This window comes from Mus musculus, chromosome 15 (assembly GCF_000001635.26).
Source record: "Mus musculus strain C57BL/6J chromosome 15, GRCm38.p6 C57BL/6J".
Lineage (NCBI taxonomy): Eukaryota > Metazoa > Chordata > Mammalia > Rodentia > Muridae > Mus > Mus musculus.
Window position 1 is genome coordinate 31,590,746 of NC_000081.6, and position 11,188 is coordinate 31,601,933.

The following is an 11,188-nucleotide window of genomic DNA, read 5'->3' on the forward strand; positions in this document are numbered from 1 at the left end:
AAGATATCCCAGGAGTGCAGAACTGTGAGATCAAATCCTCTATCAAGCTCTGAATAAGTGGAAGCAGTTACCAGACAGCTGCTTTTATTCCAGCATCTACAGCTGTGAGAGGACCAGCAGTAACTGCAGACGCAGCACAACAGACACACCCTTTATTTAGTCACAGTGGTAAATGGTACAGTTTATTCTTCAGATTCTCCAGGCTTACGGATGTCATCAATCTTCAGAATCATCCTAACCATCTGGGTGGCAAGAGAGATCTGCTGCTTTTTGCCAATCAAGGTTTCTATGACATGCTGATACTGCATATCTGAAAAACAAAACACAGCACTCAGTCCAGGAGCACACACAAATGTAGTTATCAACAGGTAGCTTCAACCTGTGTTGTCACAACAAAGCCACTGCAGCAGGCAAGTCTGTGCACTCAGCTACTGGGGAGGCCAAGGTGGAGCTGAGGGGCCAGCCTGGGAAATATAGTGGAATTTCATTTCAAAAACAGAAATGGTTTAAGTCTGTGCCATTAGTCAGTCATTGGCAGAGTGGCTTATGGGGCCCCACCTCTCCCTGTTAAACTAGTCGCCCCTGGTGGATTTGGTGTCATCTGTCTTCAGCTGTGCATATGGTTGAAGCAACCAGGCTCCAACCTATGGTCATAGAGACAGTCCTGGCTACACCTAGCAGTTCATCAAACAGAACAAAAGACAGAAGTGTGGGAGATGAACTTATAGGGAGGGAATAGGATGTGAGGGAAAGAGTACTCACAATACATCATATACCAAAGTGCCAAACAATGAAGTAAACATATAATTCATCTATAAAAGAGAGGCTGGAGATGACCCACTGGTCGAGAGAGCATGAGTTCCTAGCACCTACATGACAGCTTACATCCATCTAGTTAACTCCCTGGATCCAATGCACTATTCTGGCTTCCAAGGACACAAGACAAACACATAGTATATATACACTTAAATGCATGCAGACAAAACACTTATTCACATAAAATAAATCTTAGCAAATAAAACCCTAAACTAAACCCCCTAGAGCTGTAGCAGTAAACTGGCCACAATGCCCTATGTCATTTTCGGCTAGATTTTCTAAGTACTGAGGACACGTGCTAGTGGGAACATGGTAGAGCTCATGACTACAAGGAGGCTAGACAGTGACATGACACCCAAAGCACCCAGAGGAACAGGAGTGAAATCAGTAGACAGTTCAACGTCTGCCACCTTCCAAGAGTAGGGCTGCCAAGCGGCTAGAGTTAAAGTTTTCCAAACACTCTGCAGCCATGGGGCAACAGCTAGGTGGCAAGCTGTGAACAGAAACCACTCTGTATGGCAACAACAGGCACCCGGACTGTGGTTAAACTGAGTTGTGTTGCTAAGACTAAGTCCCACAGCAATCAACTCAGACACTAAGACCCAGAACAGCACTGTCCCAGTGCACTGAAGACCTCACTAAGGACAGTCTTGCAGCATGTACCACTCATCTTCCAAGTGGATAGAACTCGCTCCGCTCCTACAGCCCCAACAAGCAACTCACCGTTACTGCCCTTGTGCAAACAGTCAATCCCCAGGGCAGGGTTAGACTCCTTCACCTGTCTGGCTCGAACTTCAGTCATGGTCTGAATGGGATTCATGCCACTATTTTCTGAAAGGGCCATGGGGATGACCTCCAAGGCATCTGCAAAAGCTCTCATGGCATACTGTTCCAAAGTTGGGCACTGGAAAGACACAGGGACAGTAAGTGCACTGGGCAATAGCCAACCCAACAGCTGTTCATAAGCATGCATTGAAAAGTCACTCAGGGCAAGCTTAATAAACTTCCTTTCATCTACAGAATGAAGCTGAGAGGACATAAACACACGAGACCTAGACAGCAGTTCTCACTGCCACTCTGTTACCTTGTCTGCCTCTTGGCTGACTGCCAGGGCGCAGGATATTTCGGCTGCCCCTCCTCCATACACAACACGGTTGTCACGGATGAGGTTCCGGATGACACACAGGGCATCATGGAGAGATCGTTTTGCTTCTTCTATGATCTGGGGAGGAGGCCATGTCTCAGTTCCTCATGCTGGTCCAGAGGAACTGAACCATCTCTCCAGCCCAAGGACAGAATTCTTACCATCTTGTTTCCTCCTCTGATGAAAATGGTCACAGCTCTAGAGTTCTTACACTTCTCGATAACCAGCATTTTGTCTTTTGTAGTGCCAAAGGAGATCTCCTGCACCACACCAGCAAAGCCCAGCTTCTCAGAGGTGAGCTCTGAGAACCGTGGGACAATCCGTCCTCCTGTTGCAATGGCGATCAGCTGTCAGGATGCATCAGAGAGGACAGGCAGATGTAGTCAATGCCAGTGAACTTCCAAAATGGAACCATAAATGAACTACACTTAACCTAGGACCACGTGGTTCATCAGACAGGCTCTGAGGAGGTGGGACCCTAGGTGGGGGCAGGTGCTACCCAGCTCTATTACAGTCAACTTACAACCCGGCCTCTTACTGTGTGGGCGGCCCTGTATGCGACCCCAGAAGGACACCGGACAAGGCTATCTTGCCTCTGAAAGCCAACAGGGAAGCCCAGAGAGTTGACTATGCAAATACCAGAAATACAAAGCACTGTTATTCAAAAAAAGATGATTCTACAACGTTCTTCTACAGTTTCTTTCCTTAAGCTGTTGCTTTTTGGTGTGCTGTGGTTGTTACAGGTAAGTGCTGCTCAAGTGATACTGAATACATGCATTGAAAGATCATCGAAAGTGCTGGCCTCCTACCTCAATCTCAGGTCCCCCTACCCAGCGGACTGCAGGTAGGCCGTTCTGAAGAAGTAAGTGATTGGCTTCATCGTCAAAGCCCCACTGGCAAATAGCTAGGTTAGCACCAGTTTCTTTAATCTGTGAAGAGAAGTGCCACAATTTTAGCAATAGCAAGTAGGTATTTGTCCTTGTTACATGATCTGAAAAAGAGGGAGAGGTGGAGCTGTTTGTGTGATGTCAGTGCAGTGAAAGTTACAGGAAAGCTCCTTCCGACTCTAAGATGTGCCAAGGGGAACCACCTTGCTTTCCAAACCATGTTCTAACTAACTCCTGTTATTTCACAGCTCTCGTTTGCTCCACTCAAGGCCAGGATAAAGTAATGAAAGGCACAGCTAAACCGTCATGGTAGCCCAGGACAAAATCAACTTCTTTGTTCATACACCATTTAGTTTTCCGACAGTGGCTGTTTTTGACTGATACCCAACACAGGTTGTACTGCATGCTACTTGTAGCTAAGCAATGAAGCCCCAGATGCTAATCCCTTAGTGCTGGTCCTCTAGGAACCGGTGGAGTCAGTTCAGGAAGCAGTCCAGGTCTCACCTGCTTAATCATCTCTTCAAACTTCTCCTTTTCGTACTTCTGCAGGGCTTTGTAGTCCTCCACAGACATGACATCCAGCTTGTGCTTTGTCTTAGGTTTAGGTGGCTCAAATGGACACGTGAGAATCGCAATCTTAGCATCTACCACTTTCTATGGGGAGAGGAAGATCACCTTAGGCATGGGTTTGAGTTAGAAGCGGTATGCGAGCCTAAGAGCACGCCTCACTCGGGCACTCACTTTCGGCATCTGTGGGTGGCTGAAGTCCTTGTCAACGATCACACCCTTTATGAGCTTGGTGTCTTCCAGCCGCCCACCTACTTTGCCTTCCACTTTAATGAGCTCAAAGTCAACATCTCTCCGCTCCATATCTGCCACCGTGAGGACGGCATTCACGGCGATCTCAGCCATCTGTCGGTGACAGCTGTTAATCCTGATGAAAACACACAACTTTTACATCCCTCATATGACTGCAGCATCCTAGCCACACCATACACCTCAACAGTACTTCTAGGAAGACCAGGGCTACTTTCTGAGTTCAAAATGGACCGGGGTCAATAGTGGTCTAGGCAAAGCAGTAAATCTGAGCCGTGCAAACCCTCTCTGATTTGAACTTACAAGTCTTGAAACCCAAGTGTATATTGATTTTCCCTTAAAAGAATGCATGAAGCCCTTAGTGGTAGCAGGCTCTTCAGTTACACGGAGTGAGCAGTCCTCAGGTGCTCCACAGCTCAGACTTACCAGGTAGCATATTCAACCCTCTCTAACAGCTCACATATCTAAGCACCACTCACACTATTTAACAAGAGGTCATAAAGCTGCCAAGTTGGCATAGTGGTACAAGTGCTAGCTGCAAAACCCAGTGCCGTGAATTTGATTCCCAATCCACATGATGCGAAAGAGCAGACTTTCACAAGCTGTATATACAAGTACAGAGTAAATGTAAGCAGAGTAACAAGGGAGAACGGAAATGGCCAAAAGGAAATGACGACGATTCCGATTTTGCTCATATGTGAATGTGGTATCAAGCAGGAGGGGGACAAACAGGAGCAGCATACAAGTAAACACGTATGAAATGCCACAGGAACAGCATAACCCTACACAGCAGGGTTAAATGTAGCACACGTGTAACTGCTTCCCCTGGGCTTTAATACAGCAGCAGACTGCAAGGTTTTGCTACTGTAGAGAGAGGAGCAGTTTTTGACTGAGGTTGCTGATCTTTAGGGGTAAAAGTAGACATTAGGAAATGTTGACATCAATTTTAAGACCATTCTTCTAATTACATTAAATCTTTAGATCAGTACACTTGTGTACTGAGTAAAAAAAGCTTCCCCAAAATGATTCCCTAGTGCTGAGGTGACGGGAAGAGCGGGTTAGGAAAATCTTAGGTGATCCAATAACCTAAATGGCAAAATGCCCTCCCAATCAGAACACAGGGAAACAAGCAGAACAGAAACTTGAACAAACCACACTGCTGCATTTTAGGACAGGTGCACAGCCCTCTGAAGGGAAGGCTTACAGGCCACAGTACACTACTGATAGGACACGCACACTTTGGAGCCCAGCGTGGTTTTTGCAGTCTGAATCAGAGGTTCAGGGTTGTTTATGTCGACAAGCACTTTATCGCTGATCTTGTCCAGGTGTTGTATTGCAATTCGGGCAGCCTGCTCGTAGCCATCAGCAATTCTGATTGGGTGGATGCCTCGGTCCAGCAGCTGTTCAGCTTCTTCCAACAAGGCCCCAGCCAAGACTGCAAGCAGCAGAGCAGACCATCAATCTAAGACACACATTTTAGTATAGCCTCACATGCTACCCCGAAATCACAACATTCTAAAATAGGGCTGGATGTAATCCAGGGCTATTATTGAAAGGAGGAGACCCCCACCTTCTCAGTTTTGACCACAGTCAAGGTCCAACAGGCTGCCCTTTAAAGATGATTTAGATAATAAGAACTTAAGAGGTTTAAGGCACTCACTGTCAACACCAACTGCCCTGGAATTCACAGTAGGAAAACTTCCTCCCAAAAGTTGTATTCTGATCTCTGTCTGACCCTCCCCACAATAAGTGTAAAAACAGGAAGATGTAGGCCTGCAGCTGGCCTTTGCTACTTTGTAGATTCCTTTCCCCACCCTTTACCACCCCTTCCCATCCCTTATTATTAGACAGGAGAGAAAGAAACAAAGATCCTGGAAACAAATTTCTTTCCTTTTGTTTCTTCTTTGATTAATGCTACTAACAAATTGCAAACAATCTCCCTAAATGACCACTCACTACTCCCCCTCCCCCCACACCTCCCTCCAAATCAGGGCTCTAGTATTTATATATTCTTTGAAAAGTTACCAGCATTTCAAACATCACACAATTGCAGAAACTATCTGAATCTAGCAAAACCATGGCTCTGATAGAGCTGGAGGCAAATCATAGTCAGCTGCTGCGGACAGGACAAAGCAACCCCATATATCTTCACATTCAGTGATTAAAATGAAACCACTTTCTCCAACGTAACCAAAATTCCAAAACTGTCACTACATAGGCCATAATGCAAGAACAACATTTTGAATGGAAAAGAGCAAATTGGGTTTCTGTGGCCAGGGACTTCTGCTAAGTGAAGGAAGCCTGGCTTTTGGGAGGCTAATGAGTCTGTGTTCCCACTACCAACCCTCACCCTTTCCCTCTTAGTGACAAAACTGAATTTAGTTCTGCTATTTTTTTTTTTTTTCGAGACAGGGTTTCTCTGTGTAGCCCTGGCTGTCCTGGACCTCACTCTGTAGACCAGGCTGGCCTCGAACTCAGAAATCCGCCTGCCTCTGCCTCCCGAGCGCTGGGATTAAAGGTGTGCGCCACCACGCCCGGCTAGTTCTGCTAATTTAAAACTGCTGTGCTCCAAGTATACCCTACGACAGTGCTTGGGAAATTACTGCCAAGAGTGTTGAATAAATAATTTTAAATTAGCTGCAGCAAATGTAACCCTGCATATGTTAATATATTTTCATTTCCTTTGATTTGTAAAGCAATTAAAAATCATGCTTATTTTTGTGGAGAATTAGTTCAGTTAGTTAACTCAACATTTGCAGCTTAAAAACCAAACAGATCAAAAGCACACACGACAACTGGCTGTTCCATCTTCCTGGCAATCCTCCCAGGCTCCTGTTATTCCCCTCAACACTTACTTTTTAAAGTCTGGCCCACTTGTGCTATAATGTGTTCCCCAACTTCAGTCAGTCCCCCACTGCCTTCATGATGCAAGGCAGAAACATTAGAGCTCCTCTGACAGTTTTAAACAACAAATAAGTTAGAAAGGCTGTTTTGTTTCTTACCAACCACTCCTGTGGTCCCATCTCCAATTTCATCATCCTGGGATTTGGACAGTTCAACCATCAGCTTGGCAATCTGATGATCGACATCCATCATGCTTAGAATGGTGGCACCATCGTTTGTTATAGTCACATCGCCATCCTTATCAACCATCATCTTGTCCAGCCCTAAAAGACAAGAGTGCAGAAGGAAGTTGAGCAAAATAAAGTGTACCAGTACTGGGAACTATAGGGGGTCGGACCATCTCACTAGTTCCTACCACAAAACTCACTAGCAACAAATAATCCAGTACACATGAAATAAATACCCACCAGCTAACCCAACTCCACATGGGAAACAATCTAAGCGTCTCAACCAGAGAAATGTGATCAACCATCACACACAGAGTGCCATTAAAAACAGTACTAGTTCCAGATGTACAGGCTCACTCTGGAACGTACTAATGAAGTGAGGAAAAGCCTCTAATCAAAATTGTGAGCACACGGTATCAGAAGAGCCTGACACTCAACATCTTGGCCATACCATCCACTGCATTTCTAAAGAGGCACGGTATCTTCAAACTTTTATTAAAACTATCAATGGTTCTCTCACCGTTTGGTCCCAGTGACGTCCGCATTGTGTTTGCTACAGCTTTGGCAGCCATGATGTGAGACTAAATGGAACAGAAAAGCAAAGACCCAGTTACATGTCATCCCAACAGTCAAATGCACTTACGTTTGTATTTGCAGGGGAAAAAAAAAGATTTAGGATGTAACTCCTAAAATCTAGAAATGTCTACATCAACAGAGAGGGCTGACTAGAGCAGTAACATTCACAACTACAAGCTTCAGTGTCAAGTGAATTTCGTCTCTTACAGGAAGGAGGTATGCTGCCACCATTTTGAACTCTGAAAACACAAAATCCAACCATAAACACTTAACACCTTCAGTTTACCAAGGTTTACTGTAGAGAAATATCGTACCACATCAACCCACATGGAAGTCACCCTTGTTGACGTTCTTAGCAAACATTATTTTCAAAAGGAAAGTTTTGAAAGATGGTTAAGAATCTAGTAACAGTAACCCTATCAGGCATGGAACCCGGAGACTGCTCTCTTTTTAAAAGTGTTCTTGTCAGAAATCCTAGTAACAATGACAGACCAAAACTAGCTGTGAAGCTACCAGAGTAAGGGCTGGAACTACAGCTCACTGATAGAGTGATTGCCTAGTATGCACAGGAGACCGGTCAATGGTCAAGAACATTTGTGGTTCTGGAAGATACAGGTTCAGTTTCCAGCACCCACACGAAGCTTTCAAAATTGGCCTATACTCCAGTTCCAGAGGATCTAATGCCCTCTTTTGGCCTCCAACGGCACCACAATGCACACACGCACACGAAATCTAAGAAACCCCTTCCAAACAAAAAAGAACACACACACATCTCATTATTATGCAAACATGACTTCATGTTTAGTATATAGCAAAGGTTTATATATGACAAATGTTGTTTGGAAGTAATGTTCTTTATGATTTATTCTCAGTAAAGGTTTGATATGTTTACCTATTTTTATTTCCACCTAGACCTCGTGTCATATAAAAATCATAGGAGGAAAGTGTGACCACCCATCAGCATTATGGTCATGTGATCCTCCCATGGCAAGCATATGGTCTCAACACTTTTACCACTGTCTTTAGCTTTTTTGTCATTTTGGCTCCCTCACTCCCAGAAGCTCTATGAGATTGGGGCCCTGAAACAGAAGAACCTCGATATTCAGAGGGGCTGATCCAGAGCACGTGACACTTAACAAGACTCATGCTACTTACTATCCCAGTAGGCCTGCAACCTCAGCCCCACTTTGGGAATGTAACTCCCAGCTCCACAGCACACTGCTCAGGCTCATTAGCTTTCATGATATTCCTGTGAACCTTCCCACAGACTTACTACTAAGACAGTAAAGGTCGGTCCAGGCCTGACAGGACCCTCCCTGCTCCTATACATGCCTGGCTCATTTCCTTCAACGCATGCTCTTCTGCCATCACCATCTAACTCAGGTCAAAACCATCCTGAAGAATTCCAAAACCACATGCTCTCCATTTCTTGGTCGCTATGCTAATTTCCTCATTTTCTAGTGACTCTAATGATTCTAAAGGTTCAAAGCCACTCTAGGGTCTTAATACCAAATCAACAGCCTTTTCTTCAGAGCACTCCAGGCTTTCCCTGGGTCACCATGTTCTCTGATGGTTTCTCCAACTCATCTTCTGAACCCCAAGATGCAGATAGATAAACTTCTGCAAGCACAGAAATACTGGGCATTTTCAGAGCTGTGCAAGTACACGTTCATTAACTTCTCTTGTCACCAAGACAGGTGACAAAGCAAGTACATTTGGTCTTTGCAAACTCTGGTGCTCTTAAAATGTAACCTGAAAGTATGTATTGGTAACATAGTTTCTCAAGAGACATCACAGGGAAATGTCTCTTGGGGTGCCCAAAGATACTGGACACCAGGACTTATTTTTGGTTGGCTAAACTGGTATGTACTAGCAGAGGCCAAAGAACCAGCCCAACACTATACACAAGACAGGCCTCCAACCACAGATGCTCTGGTCTAACGCCAAGGGGAACCTCACGGCTCTGGACCTAGCTTTGACTCAGGTGGAAGTGGAATAAGTCATGACCCTTCTCTACTCGGCAATTTCTCTATGACTCTGTCCCTAAAGAATCTAATTCTGTAAGCAGGACCCATCCTGAGTGAGGACCACATGCAATAGTCCATCTGGTTAACACAAACGGCTGGCACAACAGGACTGTTAACATGAGTTATACTGGTCAATTTTCTGTCTGTTGGAATTTTGTTATTGGCACGTCCCCAGAAACAGGAAAAAAAAAGGGGGTTGAAGTTGTCTTAGTCAGGGTTTCTATACCTGCACAAAACATCATGACAAAGACACAAATTGGGGAGGAAAGAATTTATTCAGAATACACTTTCCACATTGCTGTTAATCACCAAAGGAAGTCAGGACTGGAACTCAAGCAAGTCAGGAAGCAGGAGCTGATGCAGAGGCCATGGAGGGATGTTACTTATTGGCTTGCTTCCCCTGGCTTGCTCAGCCTGCTCTCTTATAGAATCAAGACTACCAGCCCAGAGATGGCACCACCCACAAGGGGTCTTTCCCCCTTGATCACTAATTGAGAAAATGCCCCACAGCTGGATTTCGTGGAGGTACTTCCCCAACTGAAGCTCCTTTCTCTGTGATAATTCCATCCTGTGTCAAGTTGACAGAAAACCAGCCAGTACACAAGTCGACACAAAACTAGCCAGTACACAAGTCAACACACAACGCGCACAAGCTGAAGGCAAAGAGAACCAAGCATCTACCAGGCCTCAGTTGCTATGTCCACTTCTGCAGCCACTCCAAAACACCTGTCAGAAATTCGGTTTGATAGAGAACTCACCGAGGGATTTCCCTAACACCAGGTCAACCAGGGCACCTCAAACCTGGAGGCACGACTGGCACAATACAACCTAAAATGGGGCTCCCTCCTTCCTCTGAGCTTTTTGTGGCAACACCAGTGACTGTCACTCCTTTCTCCTCTGGGGGCCTAGCACCGGCTCTTGGGTAGCCTTTCTTATTCCTCTCCTTCTGTGAGACATGCCTTCCGACTCAACACTTCGGCTCTGCCTTCCCTCAGGGTAACTTCTTTGTTTCCCTTTAGGAAACTATCCTCAATTGCGGCCAACTGTGCTCCACTGAAACTCTCTCCTTCCACTCCAAAAGTCACCACCATGCGTTTTCTGGCCCAAGGGACTTTACGGTCCCTTTCCTACAAGCAGCCATTCGGTCTGTCCTGTGCACGTTTCTCACTAGTTTTCTCCCTTTCGGGACAGCCCCGCTTCTAAGGGACAAGCGACTTACAGATGTTACAGATGCACCGGCGCAGGCCTGCTCGCCCGCCCGGTGAGCTGGGGATGCGACCCCACCCAGCTCTGAAGCGGCGGATCGCTCTCCCTACCCCACCGTGGGACGAAGGCCTCTACGCCCTCTCCCGCAGCCAGAGCGGGGATGTGACCCTAGAGCCCAAAGGGGCTCCCCGGCACCGGAGATTCTCGAGCTTTCGGGCCAGCACATGGCCGAGCTGCTCTCTCGCCAGCGCAGGCGCACAAGCGCTCCGGCCCACTCCCTTCATCCCGCGGCTTCGCGTTCCGGGCCGTTACCTTGAGGGCCTCAAGCCCCATGAGACGGGACTTGCGATCTTGGTCCTTGATAATGAGAAAGGGGCGCCCATACTCATCGAAGGCGAGGGTCCCCACGGACGCCATGGTGGACGAACTAGAACGAGCGCTCCTCCAGTAACCAGCGGGGACCACTCGGGAAGAGAGACACACCGCACCTCCCTCTCGCGAGAGGACGCAGAATCCCGCGCATGCGCAGTGCAGACCCCGCGACTTACTTTTCAACAGTGACTTTTTTTACGCCGCAGAGTAGCTTCTGGAATCGGCCGCTGTTGGGAACGTCCGTTTTCCACGAACCGAGGGGGGGGGTGTTCG

At 46.5% G+C, this 11,188-nt stretch overlaps 1 protein-coding gene across 2 annotated transcripts; it reads right to left on the reverse strand.

The window, feature by feature from the left end:
• Nucleotides 1-54: 54 nt before the first annotated feature.
• Cct5 (chaperonin containing Tcp1, subunit 5 (epsilon)) lies at nt 55-11,101 on the reverse strand. Of its 2 annotated transcripts, none has more exons than NM_007637.3 (11): nt 10,856-11,101; nt 7,255-7,315; nt 6,666-6,830; nt 4,900-5,098; nt 3,589-3,781; nt 3,352-3,501; nt 2,770-2,889; nt 2,122-2,307; nt 1,901-2,038; nt 1,540-1,720; nt 55-310 (listed from the first exon to the last, which is right to left on the reverse strand). In NM_007637.3, exons 1-11 carry the CDS (start codon nt 10,958-10,960, stop codon nt 183-185), a joined length of 1,626 nt encoding a protein of 541 aa, NP_031663.1. In that variant the 5' UTR covers nt 10,961-11,101; the 3' UTR covers nt 55-182. The 2 variants fall into 2 exon arrangements, with proteins under 2 accessions (NP_031663.1, NP_001334964.1); NM_001348035.1 differs by lacking the exon at nt 10,856-11,101 and adding an exon at nt 10,557-10,794.
• Nucleotides 11,102-11,188: the final 87 nt, after the last annotated feature.

Coding starts and splice junctions, on each gene's coding strand:
- Cct5 (NM_007637.3), bottom strand. CDS start 10,960: ATGGCGTCCGTGGGGACCCTCGCCTTCGATGAGTATGGGCGCCCCTTT. Junction 6,831..7,254: donor GACGTCACTGGGACCAAACG/GTGAGAGAACCA, acceptor CTTGTCTTTTAG/GGCTGGACAAGATGATGGTT. Junction 5,099..6,665: donor TGGGACCACAGGAGTGGTTG/GTAAGAAACAAA, acceptor TGCTGCTTGCAG/TCTTGGCTGGGGCCTTGTTG.